The 19,841-nt window shown below is 57.9% G+C and overlaps 1 protein-coding gene across 4 annotated transcripts in view; it reads right to left on the reverse strand.

The window, feature by feature from the left end:
• Nucleotides 1-809: 809 nt before the first annotated feature.
• SPTBN2 (spectrin beta, non-erythrocytic 2) overlaps nucleotides 810-19,841 on the reverse strand; it is a 38,198-nt gene continuing 19,166 nt past the window's right edge. For 3 of the 4 annotated variants that reach the window (XM_035723003.1, XM_035723002.1, XM_035723005.1), the window contains exons 13-37: nucleotides 18,922-19,075; nucleotides 17,830-18,700; nucleotides 15,969-16,106; nucleotides 14,843-15,599; nucleotides 14,040-14,242; nucleotides 13,570-13,660; nucleotides 13,190-13,336; nucleotides 10,749-11,012; nucleotides 9,341-9,565; nucleotides 8,947-9,036; nucleotides 8,337-8,597; nucleotides 8,120-8,250; nucleotides 7,682-7,886; nucleotides 6,591-6,965; nucleotides 5,636-5,880; nucleotides 5,405-5,543; nucleotides 5,038-5,122; nucleotides 4,561-4,757; nucleotides 3,863-4,005; nucleotides 3,694-3,769; nucleotides 3,552-3,602; nucleotides 3,104-3,324; nucleotides 2,671-2,844; nucleotides 2,063-2,105; nucleotides 1,521-1,754 (exon numbers count right to left, since the gene is read on the reverse strand). In XM_035723003.1, the coding sequence (XP_035578896.1) occupies nucleotides 1,521-1,754; nucleotides 2,063-2,105; nucleotides 2,671-2,844; nucleotides 3,104-3,324; nucleotides 3,552-3,602; nucleotides 3,694-3,769; nucleotides 3,863-4,005; nucleotides 4,561-4,757; nucleotides 5,038-5,122; nucleotides 5,405-5,543; nucleotides 5,636-5,880; nucleotides 6,591-6,965; nucleotides 7,682-7,886; nucleotides 8,120-8,250; nucleotides 8,337-8,597; nucleotides 8,947-9,036; nucleotides 9,341-9,565; nucleotides 10,749-11,012; nucleotides 13,190-13,336; nucleotides 13,570-13,660; nucleotides 14,040-14,242; nucleotides 14,843-15,599; nucleotides 15,969-16,106; nucleotides 17,830-18,700; nucleotides 18,922-19,075 (5,520 nt within the window). Of the gene's footprint in view, nucleotides 1,755-2,062; nucleotides 2,106-2,670; nucleotides 2,845-3,103; nucleotides 3,325-3,551; nucleotides 3,603-3,693; nucleotides 3,770-3,862; nucleotides 4,006-4,560; nucleotides 4,758-5,037; nucleotides 5,123-5,404; nucleotides 5,544-5,635; nucleotides 5,881-6,590; nucleotides 6,966-7,681; nucleotides 7,887-8,119; nucleotides 8,251-8,336; nucleotides 8,598-8,946; nucleotides 9,037-9,340; nucleotides 9,566-10,748; nucleotides 11,013-13,189; nucleotides 13,337-13,569; nucleotides 13,661-14,039; nucleotides 14,243-14,842; nucleotides 15,600-15,968; nucleotides 16,107-17,829; nucleotides 18,701-18,921; nucleotides 19,076-19,841 lie in introns of all 4 variants that reach the window. The other variant, XM_035723006.1, reaches the window with a different exon arrangement.

A 19,841-nucleotide genomic window follows, 5' to 3' on the forward strand; every position in this document is an offset into this window, starting at 1 on the left:
GTATATCTGTCCTGAGGAGCACTGGGTGATGCATAGAAGTGTTGAATCACTATATTGTATGCCCAAAACTAATGTAACACTGTATGCTGACTATACTGGAATTTAAAATTTTAAAAATTTACAGATAGGGCTGCTTCTCTGAGCCCCCAAAAGAAATGGTTGTTTGTTTATGGGAAACAGTGAAAGAACAAAGCTTTTCCTGTAGGAGACCACCAAGGCAATACTGTTGCCCTGAAACTTCAACTGCCAAGCCAGAGACAAGGTAGAAAGCTACCTACTTTTTTTTTTATACTTCACCAGATCTAGAATATATTCTGTGTTTGTGTGTGTTTACACACTTTGGATGTACCTCGTGGCTTCCCAGAGTGATGTCATCTTATCAGTCAGTGGATTGGAAACTTGCCACTTATCTGACCCCTGTCTGAACTCCCTTGATCCTCTCTACTGGGGAGGAGACGGAAGATGGGGTCAGTAATCACCCCCACGTGCTCCATTCTCCACTGTCGGGCTGAGCCGTGGCTGAGACTTGCTTGGGCAATTCAGTCTTTCATTTTTGGAAAACAGTCAAGAGAGTCATGAGTAAAGAAAGTTGTGTACCAGGGAAGGAGTTGATCACTGCCTTTTAACATTAGTAGTGCTTGGTTACCATCACCCTGACCCATGGTGAACTTCTTGGGTCTAAAAAGAGGCTTGTCATTGGTCAGCCCAGCAAACTGGAGGTCATGATCATGGGGAAATGAGACCAGGGTAGGGAGGCTCTCAAAATAATGTGGTTCTTTGAGGGCTGGGAGGCTGGGGGCAAAGTGGAAACCTGACATACAGGAGACCAGAGCCAGAGGCAGGGAGGCTTGTGGTCAGGAAAGCAAAGACACCCGGAAGCAGAAAGAGAAGCTGAGCTGTTTAATCACCTCCTTGGCCAGACTCAAGGCTGTGGCTGCCCCCAAACCACTCACACCTGGAAGCCACTGAGTGTCACTGGAGATGGAGTAGCCGCTTGAGTCAGAGGGTAAGTTAGGATGGGAAGGGGGAACTTCGGCGTCTCTGACTCGGTCATCTGGCAATCTTGCCCCCAGGTCCTGCTTCAGCTCTGAGAGGTTCCTGGCTGGTCCCCAGGGGCAAGGAACTGAGGGGCATGCCCTTGCTGCAGTGGGAGAATGACCTGAGGCAGGGGCAGCCGTGCCCACATGGCCTCTGTGGAGGGTGCTGCGCTCTCTGCACCCAGGTCGGGGTTGGGGTGTAGGGCCGGGGGCAGATGGAGGACGTTGGGAGGTGGGAGTGGAATTGGGGGTCGCCTGGGTCCCACCACCAGTCTGGAATTAAATAGCGGAAGAGGAGCGTTGCCCTTGGGAACACTGACTTGTCCTCCGAGACAGTTCCTGGTGATGCGCTGACCTTGGCAACAGACCCTAGCAGCAGGCAGTTGTCCTGACAAGAGGGTGGTCCCTGTTGACGGTCCCTGGCAGTTTCCTGAATCGAGGGAAGAAGCTGGCCCAGGAGTCTTGCCCCACCCCCCCCCCCAACTACTTGCTCTTCTTGAAGAAGCTGAAGCGTTTTTCCCTCTCTCGTTCTCGGCCATCCTTGCTGCGAAGTACGACAGGCCCCTCGGCCCCAGCTGGTGACACTGGGGGCATGGTCATGGCCCGGGTCATGCCTCGGGCAGCACTGGGCACCGCTGGCTCTTCAGGCTCTCCGGAGGCGGAGGACGCCGTGGCAATGGCGGCGCTCACCACCCGCAGCCAGGAGCTCATCTCTGCCTGCACAGGGCACAGAGGGGCGGGTGCTCAGCCACAGGGCAGCCGGAAGCTGGGCCCGCGGGCAGCCAGCGCACCTCCGAGAGCTGGCAGAGAAGCGATAGGGCGATTTCATCTCACTGGAGAAAAAGACCCCTTTAAGACGGGGAAGAGGTTTTTGTGCGGCTTTCACCGACATCCAGGTGGCCTGATCGCAAAGGAGACCCTTACTCGAGGAAAAAGGGAGGAGAGGGAAGAAAGGGGAAGCTGCAACTGGAATGTTCTGAGAGTGGCGCAGAGAGACGGGGGCGTGGGAGAAGGGGCCAGCTCACCTCATCCTTGGCCTGGAATAAATACTCTTTTCCATCCTGTAAGCTGTTGGGAGAAAAGAGAAACGTCAGGGCAGAGTGAGAATGTGGGGCGGCTGCATGAGAGCTGGGGGGGAGCTCGGTTAGCAGGCCGACGCCAGGCTGGGGAACACGCGGCTACAGCCCTCAGCACCAGACCAGACACGTCCTGCACATTCTTCAGATTCCCGGGACTGTGCAGAAGCAAACCCTTCCCGTTCGGCTGCTGAGGATCATGGTGAGCTCCATCTGCACCCCAGGCCATGCCTCCTGCTCTGGCTGCTTGCTGGCAGGCGGGGGCAGGCCCTGGGAGGCCCTGGCAGCCGAGGAGCACCAGCACCCTCCCTTCAGATTTCCCATCCGGCATCATTATCTTGCTTGCCATCATCAGCAGTCAGGCCTGCATCTTGGGGCCCCTGCTCCCCTTAGGGTGGAATACAACCAGAATCCCCCACCTTTCCCTCATCTACATGGCTGGCCCCAAACGCCCAGCCCTATAACTATTCCCTCTGCTCCTAGCTTGTGGCCCCCCTTTCCTTTGTATCGCCCCCAGCTCCCCGCCGCCCCATCCCCAGGGCACCTGCCACTCCTACCCCAGCTTGAAGACATGTTTGCGCTTTCGATAATCAAAGGCGACGCTGCCCTGGGCCCTGGCCAGGCTGACAGGCACTTCTCCGTGGTATGGCACTCCCGTGCTGGCTGCCTTTGCGTCCTTATAAAAGCCGAGACTCCCACGCCGCAGGACGCAGTACACGTTTTGCCATGACCTGGGCGGGACCGTGGTGCGGGTGACACGGGTGACCAGTCTCGGCGGGGGCCTAGAACCCTGGGACTAGCTCGGATGTCTGAGGACTGCCAGTGCCACTCCTACCTTTGAGCTCCTCGTCTTTCCCCCCGCCCCGAACCCTCACCTGAGGCCCCACTCTTCTCCTGGGTCCTCCCCCTGTCCCAGAGGGCCCTCCTCCTACAGGGCACCTCCTCCCTGTCTGTGGAGGAGGAGGTTGCAGGGAAGGCCAGGCCCAGTACCTGTTGGCAGCCTTCTTGCCGAAGGCTTCCATCTCCTGTTTGCGACACAGCATCCCCTCCATCTGTTCCTGGGCAGAGAGCTCGGGGCCTCGAGGGGGCAGAGTGGCAACCCGGGCTGACTCGGATGACCTGCTCTGGGGCATCATAGGAGGGGCTGGGCCCCGCGTCCGGGTCTGCTTCTCTCCCCGGAGCCCGCTGGCGTCGTCCCCGGTGCCCAACCCCTGTGGGGAAAATGGAAAACAGCGTCAGCATCAAAGGAGCGGATGGGAAACACCGCACCTGAACGTCATGAGGCTTGAAGTCCAAGAGCTGGTCTTCCTGGTCCCCGTGTGTCCTTTGGGCCCCCGCCCTCTCCTCTGCCCAGCGCCACCACCACCACCTGGCTCACGCCCATCTGCACCCCTTCATCTCCCGGTTACTAACACCCACGCTTCCGGGAGAAACTCACCGGTCCTTCTGCGAAGCTGCCGTGCTCAGGTCTCTGTTGTTCCAACAGGGGCTACGAAGGACGAGAAGCTGTAAGAGGATGCGCAGGACGCTGGAGGGGGGGGGCAAGGTCCCGACGGGGGTGCGCAGGGCAGCGGGGTCACCTGTGGGGACTCTGCATCTGCGCAGACTCCGTTAACGCGGGCCTGCTGTGCGGACGCCGGTAGCCGGGGGTGGGTTCTAGAACAGCAGGAGGTGACACAGAATGTTAAGCCCTTGCGTCGCTGAGACTCGGCCGCCGCCGCCTCCTTCCCCAGGCGCTCGGGCTCCCACCTGTCCCAGGGAGCGTCAGGTGCCGTCTGGCTGTGCACCGGGCCCCCTTCAGGCTGACCGGCGGGGGGCTCCGGAGCAGGGGGCCGCCTCCTCCGTTCCTCCTCCTCCCTCTTTCTTTTCCGCTCCTTCTCCCGCTCCTCCAGCTGTTAAAACATTCTGGGATCAGAGCACAGACGGGCTCACCTAAGAGGACCAGGGCAGGGGCGCCTGGGTGGCTCTGTTGGTTAAGCGACTGCCTTCGGCTTCAGGTCATGGTCCTGGAGTCCCGGGATCGAGTCCCGCATCGGGCTCCCTGCTCGGCGGGGGGTTTGCTTCTCCCTCGGACCCTCCCCCCTCTCATGCGCTCTATCCCATTCTCTCTCTCAAATTAATAAAATCTTTAAAAAAAAGAGGACCAGGGCACTGGGGAAAGCCGAAAGGCCTCTGCTCTAGCCTGATGGAACAGAAAGGACAGAGAATAGAATTCCAAAAGAAGGTGGGGATTAGAAGCACCGGGGGAGATGGCGTCTCCTAGCGTCAGCCGGTGGAGGAGAGGACGGATGGCTCCTAAAGCTGGGGTGACAAGCGGCACTCTTGGCTCACATCAGGGAGAGGCTGGGCGCAGCGGGAAGAGAAGACGCATCTCCCTCAAGCAGGAGAGACCACAGGCCTGGGGCAGTGGGAGGGGGCGGGCATCCCTAGGGTCCCGCAGCCCTCACCGCGGTGAGCTTCTCCAGCGCGCTGAAACGCTCCTCCCAGGCCACCGCTGACTTCTGGAAGGCCTCGTGCCGCTTGATGAGGCTCTCAACTTCATCGACTGTGCAACCCAGCTCAGCACTTCGCACCAATGGCTCTTGGCTGCACAGCCAGGCCTCTGCCATACCCGCGTCTCTCCCAAATACGAGCACTTCCAAAACTGCAGGGGTTGGGGCGGGGGTCACAGGGAGATGGCAGGTCAGAGCACCAGCAGGGCACTGTAGCCACAGACCTCGGAGAACAGGGACACGGAGGAAGCTAGGGCCCCAGAGCAGGGACACAGAGCAGAGCCAGGCAGTGCCAAGGGTGGGCACCTTGAGTTCCATGCCCAGGCCTCTTGGTCTTACCTACTCTAGAAACGACAGGTTCTGGGACCCCCCAGCCCCTTCTCCCGAGGCCTGGTGCCCACAGCCAGCTCCCTGGCCCCCGCCGCAGCTCACCAAGCTGGAGCCAGTCCATCTTCTCCTGCCACTTGTCAGCTGTCTCCTGGCGCCGTGCCTGCAGCTGAGACAGCTTCTCTGAGATCTGGGCGGGGCAGGGGGGTGGGGAGCAGAGACGCGAGTTAGCACCCAGTGGGACCTTTCCAGGGTCCCTGGAGGACTCACACAGGGAACTGGTGACTTCTGATGTCAGGAGGCAGACGGTTCTGGGGGAAAGTTGGAATGGGGAAATCCCTGAACAGCACTGAGGGAAGAGAGGGATTTCTACGAAGGAAGAATGAGAGGAAGGAAGGAGACCCAGAGGAGCAATCAGCATTCAGGCCTCCCCACCGTGAGGATGGCCTGGCGGCGCCCACACCTCACCCACCTCCTCAGCTGCATAGTGGCTCCTGGCAAGCAGTCCCTGGCCCATGTCGATGCACGAGGAGAAGCGGTCGGCCCTGGCCTCTATCTCTGCCTTGATGCCCTGGTGGTTCTTGATGACCAGGTCTGCAGAAGACACATCCCTGGGGGCACAGAGACCATGTTACTGCTGTGCCCACAACCCTCTCCTGGCCACCAGTCTTCCTTGGAGGCTGCAGGGCAGCGGGGGCCTCACCGGGGCCGCTCCTGGGCGTCCATCTGCAGGTTCACCCCATCCATCCACAGCATCAGCTCCCGGACAGCCTTGAAGAAGCGGAACTTGTCCGTGGTGTCCAGAAGCAGCTGACGGCGGGCAGCAGAGCTTCCCTGAAGCTGGGTCCAGGCCTCGGCCACAGCCTGCATGTGACGGCCGATCTCCTCGGCCTTGTCTCCGGCATAGGCCTTCTGGAGCCGGTGGCCATCATCCTGCACCTGCTGGACCTGCGGGACCCCGGCTCGGAGTGAGGTAGCGCTGGGTGGACTCAGGAGCTGGGGTGTCCCCAGTCCCGGTCTCTGTTCTCCACCTCCTGTCCCTTTTACCAGCCAGAGAGGCAGGAGGCAGAGCAGAGGGTGGGGGGGGGGGGTGCTGGGAAAAATGAAGGCTGGTGCCCAGCATAAGCCTTGTCATACCCTGCCCTTCTGGGTCTCAACATGGGGCCTGGGGAGTGTGGGGGAGCAAGCCTTTAACGGGACCACTGGCCAGTTGAGCTTTTAGAGGCCTGTCTAGGACACGTGGGACCTCAGAGATTGCTAGAGTGAGTTCAGCTAAGAAGGGACGTGGGTAGTGGCTGACTGGGTTTAAACAGTTGGGAGGAAGAACCTATGCTTATTCGGTGGAGGCCTAGAGCTCTAAGCTGGGGGGGACCAACAGGCGGATTTTAGTACAGTATGAAGAATCTAGCCACTGGGACCATCTGAAAATGTCACGGGCCCTCCAGAAGGCTTGTGGACGCCGTGACCAGACATCCCCTGGCCAGAGAGGTTTTCCTGGAATCCTTCTAACCTCGTCCCTAAGTGTCCCTCCAGAGGATGCCATCCTCCCTGCCTTTCTGCGCCACCGCCCCCCCCACCGCCCCCCCCCACCGTTTCCCACCAAGTCTCCCTGGAGCCAGCCCCCATCTCCCCGCACCGGTGGGGGGAGGGGGGCGGACCTGGGCGCTGAGGGCCTGGATGTCGTGCTCAAAGGCGCAGTGCCGGCGCTGCAGGGCCTCGGCCGCGTTGAGGTCGCGGCCGGTCCCGTCGGGAAGCTGCTGCTGCTTGTGCTGCACCCGCACCAGGGCCTGGCGGGCCCCGTGCAGGAAACGCTGCAGCTCGTGGGCCGCAGCCAGCACCTGACCCCGCGTGTCCAGCAGCTCGAGCAGGTCAGCCCAGGCCTCGTTGAGACTGTCTTTCCACTCGGCCACGGTGGCCCGGGCGGCGTGGCCCCCGGCGATGAGCCCGTTGGCCAGTGTGTTGGCGCCGTCCACGCGCTCCTGACCGATGGTACTTGTGTCCCGGGAAAATTCTCGGAATTTGTCCCGGAGCATCTGGAGGAGACATGGACAGTGCCGTGACGCCGGTGGACGCAGTCCCCGCCCAACGTGTGAGTCTTCTCGCCCCAAACCAAGAACCCACTTCGCGCCCTGGACCACATAGGCCAAAACAGGTTTCTTCTGCAGGGCGGCCGGTTTCCATTTACCCCGGATGTGACTGATGCCCCCAGCCCCAGCAAAAGCCTTGGGGGTGCTTGGAACCTTTGGCCTTCAGACAAGGATACCCTAACTATGGTCCATATATCTGCACTCATGAGGGTCCAAGCCCCCAAACTGTGCAGCGGAACCTCAAGTCCCCCGTGCTGTTGAGAATGATTGGAGGGCGCCTGGGTGGCTCAGTTGGTTGAGCGACTGCCTTCGGCTCAGGTCATGATCCTGGAGTCCCGGGATCGAGTCCCACATTGGGCTCCCAGCTCAGCGGGGAGTCTGCTTCTCCCTCTGACCCTCCCCCCTCTCATGCTCTATTTCATTCTCTCTCTCAAATAAACAAATAAAATCTTAAAAAAGAGAGAGAGAGAGAATGATTGGAAATTTCCTTTTTGCCCACATCTACGTACAGGCCCCATGACCTCCATTGTACACAGTTCTACAAATACCCAAGGATGGCTCCTGCTCAGCCTGCTCTCATGCCCCCTGCCCCTGGACCCTCCCCGGTGGGTCCTCTACTCCTCCCAGGGCTGCCCTGCGGCTGGTGTCCACCCCGCACTCACAGTCACGTGCTCATAGTCCTGGCCCAGCTCGTGGGAGGCTGCCACCACCTCGCGCTCCTGGATCCACTGCTCCAGGTCATCCAGCTCGCGGCGGAGCTGGCAAAGGCGCAGGTGCTCCTGCAGGCGCTCCCGCCGCTCTCCAGCCAGCTCCTTGAGGCCGGCATACAGCTTGTCCACCTGGGCTTGGCGGATCGAGAGCCGCGTGCTGCGGGGGCGGGGCAGGCACCGTGGGACTCAGGATGCTGGGCTCTGACCCCTAGCCTGTTCCATAGAGTCCTGTCCGCCCTGGCCAACTACCTGCCAGGTCTCTGCTCGTCCAGCTCTCTAGACGGTTCTGTACACATGTGGTACCGAAGGCTCCGCAATCCGCGCACCACCCTGGAACCAGCTCCCGTCCCCACAGGGGCTGTTCTCCCCTTTGTTGGCCGCCGTGCTCACCTCTCTGGGTGGTTGTGGTCAATCATGTCTTGGCTGCTGGCTGCCAGCTGGTGGATGGTCTGAGCGTAGTCGGCCAGGGCTTGCTCCAGCCCCTGATGCTTCTTCACCTCCGCCTGGGCGCTGAGCTCGTCCTGGGGACGACAGTGGGCATTGGGGAGGAGGGTCTGCGGGGAGAGAGCGGCAGCCCCCGCAGCCTGAGCTCTGCCCCGCCTCTCACCTTGGCTTTCTCCTGGCCCATCATGTGTAGCTCCTGCTCACCCATCCAGGCCTCTGCCTCGGCGGCATCGCGGTAGAACTGCTGCGCCCGCAGGGCCTCCTCCAGTCGCCTTCCTCGAAGCTCCAGCTCACGGCTCAGGCGTTTCCACATTTCCTGCAGCTCGGCCAGCTCGGGGCCTGCTGCCGCCAGGCCCAGAGCACGCTGCCGCTCCGTGAGGTCTGCGATCCGCGGCTCATGGCCCTGTATCTCCTTCTGCAGGGTCTGTCCACGGCGGCGGAAGAGGACATTCTGACAGGGGACCCCCTCAGCCTCCCGTCCCCTACACCTGCTCCACATCCGGCCCCTCACTCCCAGTCCTTTCTCCCTGCGTCCTCCTCACTTGCCCCCTTCTTGGGCCCAAGGTTGGGACGGTAGCACCCCTTCGATCTGCCTGATCTGCGACGGAGGGAGCCCACCCTCCTGCGGTGAGGGAAGGCCCACCCCTCAAGTGTAGGATCACACACAGCCTCGAGCAAAGCCAGAGAAACCCCAAGGTTTTTTAAGAAAAGACAAACTTCCGAGTCTGGGAGGCTCTTGGGACCTTTTCTTTTGCCTTTAGCCTCGGCCTCACCTGGTTTTTCTTCATGAGAAGCTGGACACTGGGCAGGTCCTTGCCATGCTCCGTGGAGCTAGCCATGGGCAGCCGCTCTGTCACCCACAACTGCATGAGAAAGAGGGCGTCCGTGGAGGTGCAGGGGGCAAAGTAGGGGTTGGACGGCGGGGAGGCCTGGGGGAGGTTTTCCAGGGCTCCTGGTGTGTGTGTGCTGGGAACAGTCATCTCTGAATCTGAGGTAAAGGGACCTCAAGGGCATCCCCAAGGCATCGCCTGTGTTCAGTGCCAGAGGGAAGAGAAAACAGCACCACTGGCATCTCCCCAGCATCCAGGAAGGAGACTAGAAAGTGAATGGCAGGGAGCAACTTGCCCCGGTGACAACACTACCCCATCGCAGACCCTAGGGACTCACGATCTCGTCCTCCACGTCCCGGTGGAACTGGTGCTGCTCTCGAGAGGCTTGCAGGCGCTGGCAGCGCTCCGCCATGGGCCGGGACAGGGCCCGGAACTTTTCCTCCACGGCCCTCGAGGTCCGCTCCACCTCCCCCGCACCCTGGTCCTCCTGGGCCAGCGCCGTCGCCTGGGCCTGGATGGCCTCCACCTCCTTCTCTCGCACAGCCATCTCCCGTTCCAGCATCTGTAACCCGGGCAGGGGGATCAGCGCACGTATCGCTGGTGTAGCCAATGGAGATTTCTTATCCCCGGAGCTCACCCTACGGAGAGCATCTCCTCATGGCCTAGCTTGGTGGATCTCAAACTTTACTATCCCTAAGAGTCCGGGGGGCTGTGTGATAACTGGGCCAGTTATCAGTTTACTGCCTCTCAGGCCCAAATTCTCCTCGGTTCCAGGTCCGTCTTACCCTGTTTTGGCGGCTGACCCGGGTCCACATTTCTCATTGCCAGCTGGTGCAATGCTAGGCCTTGTGAGTAGGGGGCGCTAGAGGGTCACCACAAGGCGCCGGAAGGGAAGGTGCAATTTCTGGGTCCAGTGTGCCTTTCTTCTTGCTCCTGAAGCAAAACTGCCCATGGTGCGCAGGGAAGCCCGTGGCTCTCGCCCTCCAGCAAGTTTTGCTGGCATCCCCGTGGCAACGTTCTACTGGCCAGTCTTGGCCTGCCAGCTCTAGACCTGCTTGGTCCCATGATAACCCCAGCAAAGTTCTACAACATCCAGCGGGCCTTGGCCCTCTCCACTGAGGTCTGAAATTCAGCTTTGGGGTGGTGGTGGTAGTGGTGGGGGAAGCATCTTTTCCTCCTTGGGTACCCCTCCTCAGCCCCAGAGATAGTAGCTGCTCCGTACATCTGCTATTCCTGTACTCTTTACAGCAGGGACCAGCAAACCCAGCCCCCTACCTGCTTTTGTGAATAAAGTTTTATTGGCACGTAGCCACATCCATTACACATATAATTTTACATATTGCCTATGGCAGCTTTTGCCCTACAAGAACAGAGTTCTTGTGACAGAGATTGTATGACCTACAAAGGCCAAACTGTTACTGTCCACCCTTTACAGAAAAATGTTTTCTGATCCCTGCTTTTGATTTCTCTTTACTCTTTTTGGTGAACACCTTTTACTAACTGATACTTTTTATTAAAGTTTCCCTGTTTAAGTTGGAGCGTGGGTTCTGTCTCCCGACTTTTACTCTGGCTGATACCCACTCCTAAGAGATTCTGATACGGTGGCCCATGGACCTCGCTTTGAGAAATACCAGGAAAGATGTTGTCTGTGAGGCCTTAGAATGACCTCCCAAATCTCAAGAGCTACAGACTCCCTCCTCCTTTCTGCTGCCGTTCACCATCCCCATCACAGGCCTGCAGAGCACCTGTTGCTTCTTGAGCAGAATGTTGACGCTGGTGAGGTCCTTGCCATAGTCGTCAGAGTGCAGCTGGGCCTGCAGGCTCTCCAGCCAGCTCTCCAGGGCAGAGCAGCTCTGGGCAAACAGCTCGGCTCGGTTGGCATCGAAGAGGCTGCGGGCCTTGGCCTGGGTGGTGCTTTCCAGCCTGTCCCAGCGCTTGTGCAGGTCCCCCAGCTTCTCGGACACCAAAGCTTTCAGCTCTGGCTTCTCGAGAGTCAGTTCCCGCCCTTCCTGGGGGATGGGACACAGAAGAGGTCAGCGTCAGAATTAGGTATCACTGAACTTTACGGGTCAGTAGCAGACCAGGGAGCTAAAGGGCAGGAGGAACCTGAGGTGTAGGCAATAATTCCAAGTTCTTGGGTATTCTCCACAACACACTCATCTCAAAGGTTTCAAACCCCTTCTAAACCGCTTCCCCCCCAACCCTCCGCCGGCTGATTACACCCTACTTGTTCAAGGCCCAGCTCAAAACCTCATTTCAAGGAAGAAGCCACAGAGACCTTTACTATGTCGGGCTCCCTTGTGCTTACAGCCTCTGGGGTTAGGCACACATGGTCTTGTGTATTTGCCATGCCCTCCTGTTTCTCAGTGAGTCACCCCTCACCTGGGTTACATACACACGAGTCTCACCGCGCTCCCCCCTCCCAGCTTTTCTGCTTGAGGACTTTGGCTGCTGGGGAGGTGAGGGAAGCATGGTCTCTTGTTCTGTATGCAAGGCATACTGGAAGTGCCCGGGAGTTAGTGCCCTAGGAAGCAGCCCTCAGCCAGTGACAGACGGGGAGCCGGCGGACATTCTTGTGCCTTGGTTGGAATAAAGTGGCTGTGTGTTCTACACAGTCTCCCAAGGTGCCTCATTCGGACTGAGTGCCTGTTGCCCCCTGGGGTGGCTGGCATGGCCTCGGACCCATTATCGAACGCCTTTCCTTTTCCATCCCAGCTTCCCACCCCCCTACTAGTGTTTTCTGTGCGCATCTCCCACATACGTGGCCTGTACTGGAAGCCTTGTTTCAGGCTCTGCTTCTAGAACACAAACCAAGGCACTGCCTTGAGGCCACTTTATGCATGGCTGTCAGGATGAAGAGTTAGAGCCTAGCACTGCCTGGGTAACTTCATGAACCTTCTGCATGATCCACACGTCAATGCACAGTCCTTACGTGTGATCAAGGCTTTTCATGACCCAACCGGCCAGGCTTTTCCCATCTTTTCTCCCATTGGGCCCCTTTCCACATTCTGTGTTCCTGCCAGACTGACTTACCCCCTTGTTCCCATACAGGCACCCCACTTCCACACCTCAGGTTTCCTGTTTGCACTGTTTTCTCTACCTAGAAACATCCTTCCTCCAATATCTCTGCTTGTCCAAATTCTACTCATCCTTCAGGGACTGCCCTGGAGGCGCCTGCCTCTAGGATTCCTCTACCTCCTCTCTCCTCGTAAACAAAGGTTTATGGGCACAGAGCTTTACGGGCACACACAGAGGGCCCAGGCTTTATCAGGCCCTCTCTTACTGCGGTTGTCATATTCTGCTTTGGGTTTAACTTAGGTTTTTGTGGATCTGCCTCATATCCCGGCTGTAGTGTCATTCCTCAAGGGTGGAGCCCATAGTAGAATTGCCTTCATTCCCCCTCTTGGTGCCCAATTCAATGCTTTGCGTATAGCAGCACCCAGGAAATATCTGCTGAGCAAATGGAAACACTAGACATACACTGGTCTCCTCCTCTCTCCAACCATCATGACCTTGAGGGAAGGAAAGTGTCTTTTTATGTATCTTGCAGGGTGCTGAGCACACATAATGTCGCCCGGGAACACTTGCTGAGTTGAAATAAAGTTTTACCTCTGCTCAGCTCTAGAAGAAGTCGTGGGTTTAGAGACCAAGTACCAGGAACAGCAAGGCTTAAAAGCACGGGTTGGCAAATTGTGCTCTGGGGGCCAAATGCGGCCCCCACCTGTTTTTATAAATAAAGTTTTATTGGAACACAGCTACACTCAATCATTATGTATTCTCTATGGTTGCTTTTGCGGAGAGTTGAGTAGTCATAGCAGAAACCGTGTGGCCTGCAAAGCAAAAATATTTACCGTCTGGCCCTTGAGAGAAGTTTGCTGATCCCTGCTGAAGAGTGTCATCCTGCTCTGGACCCAGGGATAGTTACCATGTTGACCCAAAGCTGGAGCTTGGCTCCCTACTAATTTGGGCTTTCCCAAAGTTCTGGAGTCACTGTCTCAGAGACCTAAGACTTTTGTTCCCCAGACCATAAGTTTCCATCTTGGAGGTCTGGCACCAGAGACCCCATGACCTCTAACCCTGAAAGAACCATCGCCTGAAGCCAGGATCCCCCCCTGCACTGTGGCCAGGATCGTGTCCGGAGGAGGACCCAGGGCTCTCTTCTTGCTGCTGCTGTCACACCACTCACCTTATCTACTTTGTCCAACCAGTCTTTGTTGGCGGCCAGCTCGGCCATGAACGCCTGGTGCTTCTGCCATTTGGTATGCAGGTTGCGGGCCTCGTCATAGGACACGTCCTGGGCTGTCAGCATCTTCTCATCAATCCAGAGCTTCAGCTGGACCAAGCACAGAGCAGGGGTGGAGAAGGGCAGAGTACATTTCAGATGCGGTGAGGCATAAGGGGGTGAGGTGAGCTGGGAGAAGTGGTGGATGTGGGGGGAAGCCAGGCAGAGGTCCACTTACTCAGGTGATACCGCAACGGTCTTATTCTAGGCTCAGAAAGCTGGGGCACGTTAGCAAAGGGATGGCTGGGGAATGTGGGAGGGGACATGGGGGAACAGAGCCTCACCTCGTGACAGTCCTGTAGGAAATGCTGCTGCCCTCGGTTGTCCCGAAGACGGCCCAAAAGCTGCTGCACCGCTTCTTGATTCTTCTTGTGTCTGTAATGACAGTCCCTTGTGAGGCCCTCAAACTCACTGTCAAAGGGCTATGACCCTGTAACTAACCTAGAGGCCTTCAGTCCTCTTGCTATGGGGACAATGCCTTCCTGGAGCACTGCAAGACAACCCGGGATTATGGATGTCCAGCATCCAGCTAGGCCAATGGACTTCATCTCCCCTGGTGTGGGGGAAGCAGAACTTCCCAGCTCATGGCTTAGTCCCTCTCTGACCACTAAGTTCTTCCTCCTCTACTTTTCGTCAGCCCCCACCACCATCTGTCTGTGCTGCGTTCTCCAGCTTCTTCATCAGTGGAACCGGCCAGGCTGTTCTCGCTCACTTCCCCACCGGGGCTCCCATGTACCCACTGTCTTCATCATACCTCCTCTCGATGGAGTCGGCCTTCTCCTGGATCTTCTCGGCGTGGATGTTGCCCCCAGACACCAGCTGGTGCCCAGCCTCCAGCAGCCCGCGGATCCGCTCTCCGTTGGCATCCATGGTGCTCATGAAATCTTCCAGTTTTTTTATGGCAGTATCCGCAGCTTGGAGCGTCCCCGGCATCTCCGTGTGGGACAAAACGTATTCCTGTGTGGGAGAGAGGTACGCAGCTCACTTCTGAAAAGTACTTGTCGACTTTTCAGAAGGGACCTACTGAAGGATGCATCAGACGTGGAGGCCAGCTGGGGAGGGGAGGGTGGACGGTCTGGTTCTGAAGACAGTGTTGGGGGGGTGTCTGATTATGCCACAGGCTCGCAAAGTAACAAGGGAGCTGGGCAAGAGGACCTTAACAGCCCAAATCCTGTTCCAAATTATTTCTGGCCACTGATTTGATTTAACAGTTACATGACAAGTCAGGTTTTTTATTTCTTCTCAAGTCAGTTTTGGCAGGTTATATTTACATTTTTTTTTTAAGTAAGTGCTGAAGCCCAACGTGGGCCTTGAACTCGCAACCCTGAGATCAAGAGTCACATGCTCTACTGACTGAGCCAGCCAAGCACCTACATCTTGTTTTTGTTTTTTTTTTTTTTACTCCTGTATTTTTCTTGCACATTCTCCCTGTCCATCCCGGTTCCTCAATTACTCCACCCGCTGCCATTTCCTCCCCATCCACCTCTCTCTCATCCACCCTTCCCTGTCCCTAGTCCCCTCTTCTTCCTGGGTGGGACTCTGTGTCCCTGCTCTCACCTGGCTGCTGAGCACGCCCTCAGCCTGGCGCGCATCCCGCAGGAAGCCTTGGAAGCCATGGGCCTGGGCCAGGCGGCCTTGCCGGCTCTCCCACATGCGGCCCAGCTCCTCCCAGCCGGTGCCCAGGGCTTCCAGTCGCTGCCGCAGGAAGAGGCACTGAGGATCAGCCTGGTCACGGGTCACCTCCTCACCCAGGGCCCGGAGCCGGCTGTACTCCCCGCGGGCCCGCTCCACCTCTCCCCGCAGGGCTGCGTGTTGGGCCAGGAGGGCCTCTGCCTCGGGCAGGGTGGCTGGCCCTTCTTCAGAGGCCACAGAGGTCTGCGTGCGACCAAGCCATGCCTGGAAGTCATCTAAGCTGCGCAGGAAGTCCTGCAGCCTCCGCGCCTCACCCAGTGATTCCTCCCGGCGTCGCATGGTGGCCCTCAGGTCTTCCCAGCCAGCTTGGACCTCTCCAAGCCGGGCATGGATGGCAGGGGCTTGGGCGGGGTGGCCAGCGGCCAGGGCATTGGCCTCTCGAGTCAGTTCGCCCACCCGGGCAGCGATGGCCTCCAGGTCCCGCTCGGTGCCGGCCAGCTTCCGCTGCAGCGCCAGCACCCCGGCCAGGTCATTGCCCAGGCCCTGGGTGGACTCGATGACCTTGGTCTTTTCTCTCATCCAGGCCTGGGTCTCTGTGCATTCTAAGTGGTAGTTCTGGATGCTCAGGGCTGATGTCAGAGCTGCCTTCTTGCCATCGGCCAGGGTCCGAAACTGCTGCCACCTGAGGGTGGAGGGGGGGGTCTGGTGTCTGGAGCTGCTCAGCTTCCCTGCGCTGTCCGGGTATATCTGGAAGCTTCTTCCCTGCCTCTCCTTTGGGATATTCTACCACCTGCTCGTGCTGCGTTGAAGAGGCCGCTCCGGGCTCATCCTCCCTTGACTCCTTGATTACTCCCTGTCCAGGCACAAGCCTTTTTGGACTACCTTCACCTTCTTTCATTCCCTTCCTCATTTCCCACCTCTGCCCCACAACGTATTCCAGATGGCCTTCTTTCCTCATTTTTAGCCTCCGTACCATGCCCTCTAGGACTCCCCCTTCTGGCTGCCATCCCCGTCTGCTGCATCCTTTCTTGGTTCCCCTCCCCAAGCCCACCTGTGGTTGAGCTGCTTCTGGGTATTGACAATGCTGTCCTTGCCCGGGGGGTTGGCCTTCAGCAACTGTTCCGCAATGTCGTTCACGGCAGTGATCCGGGCTGCGAGGGCATTCATCTCAGGCTCCAGGGTCTCGAACCTGAGCAGGTGGAGGAGGGTGCAAGAGGTGGTCATGGGTCGTGGAAGTGGTGAAGCACCAGCCCACCTCCCCTAAATGCCCAGGAAAATGCCCCTCTGTCAACATGTGGCTGACTTATAGGAGTCTCTGCACATCTTAACCTACGAGGTCTGCAGTTATCTGTGGGTCAAGTGGGGAGCCCCAAGTCCCCCCCAGACAAGTAGAAAAACAATAATCTCTAGAGTGCTCAAGAAGATGGTGGAAGTTAAATATCAGGAACAGTTGCACAAGCCAAAGTAACGCCTGGCCCAACGCCTCATTCTTTATCAGAATCTCCCTATTCCTCCTGGGACTGACCCTTTATTTTCTATTTTTTTAAAGATTTTATTTATTTATTTGACAGAGAGAGACACGGCGAGAGAGGGAACACAAGCAGGGGGAGTGGGAGAGGGAGAAGCCGGCTTCCCGCTGAGCAGGGGGCCCGATGCGGGGCTCGATCCCAGGACCCTGGGATCATGACCTGAGCCAAAGGCAGACGCTTAACGGCTGAGCCACCCAGGCGCGCCGGGACTGACCCTTTAGGCACCTAACTGGGTCCCATCCTAATACCAGGGGTTAAAAAATGAACTGACAACCAAAAATATTTGAGTGATAAAGATGTGAAGCATAACTTCTGTGATATTCTCACAGTCTGCAAATGGTTTCCGTAAAGGGCAAATATTTCAGGCTGTGTGGGCCATAAGGTCCCTGTCATGAGTATTTAGCTCTGCTGTTGTAGTGCAAAAGCAGCCAGGGATGATATGGAAATGAATGAGCCTGGCTCTGTTCCAATAAAGATTTAAAAAAAAAAAAAAAAAAGGCAGTGGGCTGGAGTTGGCCCCAGAATTACAGTATGCTGATCCCTGCCATAGGATATCTTGAAAACTTAAAAAAAAAAAAATCTTTAAATACATTTTTAAAACCACCAGGAAATTTGACTATGGAATGAGTAATAGATGATATCAAGGAATTGCTAATTTTGTTCTATACGATAATTAATGGTATAGTGGTTCTATATGAAAAACGTCCTTTCTAAATCATTTTAAGATGTATTATTCTGTAAATAAAGCTACTTGATAAGGTTAATCAGTGTATCTGTCTAAAGGTCTATAACATCAAAGCCTCAGCTATTTTAAGTCCACACACACATAATTTACTATATTTGAGAATACTTCTTCCTATTTCTTAGAGAACACATCGTGGGGAACACAGAAGTGAAATGATAATCTGGGGATTTGCTAATTTTTAAAATGAAAAATAATCAAATATAGCAAGATACTGACAATTACTGAATCCGCGTGATGGGGTACTAGAAGTTTGTGGTATGTTTTCTCCTTTTGAGTATGTTTGACATTTTTCATGAAAGCAAAACCCAGACAACTGTTAAGACCCAAAGGGTCGGGGGTGCCTGGGTGGCTCAGTCGTTAAGCGTCTGCCTTTGGCTCAGGTCATGATCCCAGGGTCCTGGGATGGAGCCCCGCATCGGGCTCCCTGCTCAGTGGGGAGCCTGCTTCTCCCTCTGCCTCTGCCAGTCTCCCTGTGTGTGCTCTCTCTCTCCCTCTCTCAAACAAATAAGATCTTAAAAAAAAAAAAGAAGACTCAAAGGGTCGTAGCCAGAGCAGGCGGTTTACAGAAGGGCCCACAGCCCACACGTGGGCTGTCCCACTTGCCAGGCCCTCCCAGAGGGCATCCGCAGGGGGCCTACCTCTGCTGCACCACCTCCAGATCCTCCAGGCGCTCAGGCAGGGCCAGCCCGTTGAGCCACTGCTCCTTCTCCTCCACCCACAGGCCACAGGCCCCCGCCTCGCTGAGCATGGTATAGAGCGCCAGGGCTGCTTCCAGGGCCCGCGCACGCTCGCCTGCCCGGGCCTGCAGCTCCTCGTAGTGCCGCTCCAGGCTAGGCACCCTGCCCTGCACCTCTGGTGTGCAGCTCAGCGCAGGGGGCAGGGCGGCGGCCTGTTCCCTCAGGGCATCCAGGGCTGGCCGGTGGCTCCGGATCTCCTCCTCCAGGGCCCGATGCTGCCGGGCCAGGGCCTGCGTGGAGAACTCGTCGTGCCCCAGTTCGGGGCTGGACACCAGGCGCAGCGCGTCCACCAGCCAGGCCTCCATGTCGTTTGCATCGGCCTGGAACTGGTAGAGGCTAGCGGCCTGGGCAAGCCGCTGGGCACGCTCCTCTGCCAGGGCCTCCAGCCGCTCCCACTGGGCCTGCAGCTCGGCCATGCGGGCGGCAGCCTGGCTGGCCCCGGGATGGCCCTCTGCAACTAACTGCTGGCCCTGTTCCAGCGTCAGCTTCAAGGGCCCCTGCCGGCCACTCATCTCACCCCTCAGGGCTGTGTGTTTGTTGAGCAGGCGGAGGACGCCAGTCAGGTCCCGGCCAGTTTCTGCGGAGGCCAGCAGGTGTTGCTGCTCCCGAACCCAGGCCTCAGCCTCACCCACCTCCCAGAGGAAACGCCAGAGGCGCCGGGACTCCTCCAGCCGGGCCCGCCGGGCCGCAGCCAACTCGCACAGCGCCTCGTAGCTCTGCTCCAGGGAGGCCACCCGCTCTGACACCAGCTGGGGGTCGCATGGTTTGTACTCTGAAAAGGTCGGGGTAGAGGGTTGAGAGCTGTAGCCCAGCCACCCCGCTGCCCCCTACCCATCCCTGGTTATGAATCTCTACACACACCGCCCCTTAAGCCTCCCTCCCTAGCTCCGCCACCTCCATGCAACCCTCATCCTTCCTGTCCCCATTTTCCCAGTCTGGCTGTTTTCCTTCCTGAGCCGCTCCCTGCTCAGCTCCTTCCCCCCAAGGGTTCACCTTTGCCTGGGTCACAGAAGCGCAGTGCAGAGGCGCTGACGGCCCGCACCCTCTCAGCCTGCACGGCGATGTCCGCTTCCACCAGCTCGTGCAGCTGCAGCAGGTCCTCCACTCCGGCCAGATGCTTGCCCAGGTCGTGAGACTGCAGCCGGCCCTGCCGGGACAGGCGGCGTGCCCGTGCCCATCCGAGAGCTCCCAGGTCCCGCCCCGCCAGGCCTCTTTCAGGCCCACCGCACGCGCGGGCCAGCCTCGCTCCCTCTTCCTGGATCCACTGCACCTCCCAGCCTCCTTGGGTGGCTGCAGGGGTCACACGCAGATGAGCACAGCCGCTCCTGTCTGTCGGCCCCCACTCACACACGCAGTGATGCCCCAGTTCTGTCCCGGCACCCCGGCCGTCTCGTACTCAACTCCCCTCCTGTGGAACGACTGACTTTCTTACTAAATCTTGCTCCCGAAATCTCCGTTCTGACTCATCTTCTCAGCCCCAGAATTATCGCCACCCTCCTATGGTCACGGCTCAGCCCCCAGCACCCCAGCAATTCCAGGGTCTCTCCAGACCCACCCTCATCCCCATCCTTTGCCTAGATCGCTGCACAGCCTCTAACTGGCCCCTCGGCCCCCCTTGGGCTGTCCACGGCCCTCCTTCACATTGTGGTCAAAGTGACCTTTGAAAACATGAAGGCAGAACCACGTCTCTCCTTTCCAAAACCTTCTGATTGCGCTCAGTTCTCCACGTTACTCTGAACAAGACCCAAACCCCTGAGCAGGCCTGTCAGGCCCTGGGGGAGCAGGCTGCTCCGCCCTTACCTCATCCACGGCCCCTCCTGTTCTCGCAGGGCCCCGGCCCTCCTTCCTATGCTGAACACAGCACGCCCGTGCAGGCCCAGGGCTGTTCCTTCTGCGCGCAACATTCCCTGCTC

This window comes from Zalophus californianus, chromosome 11 (genome assembly GCF_009762305.2).
Source record: "Zalophus californianus isolate mZalCal1 chromosome 11, mZalCal1.pri.v2, whole genome shotgun sequence".
NCBI classification, from domain to species: domain Eukaryota; kingdom Metazoa; phylum Chordata; class Mammalia; order Carnivora; family Otariidae; genus Zalophus; species Zalophus californianus.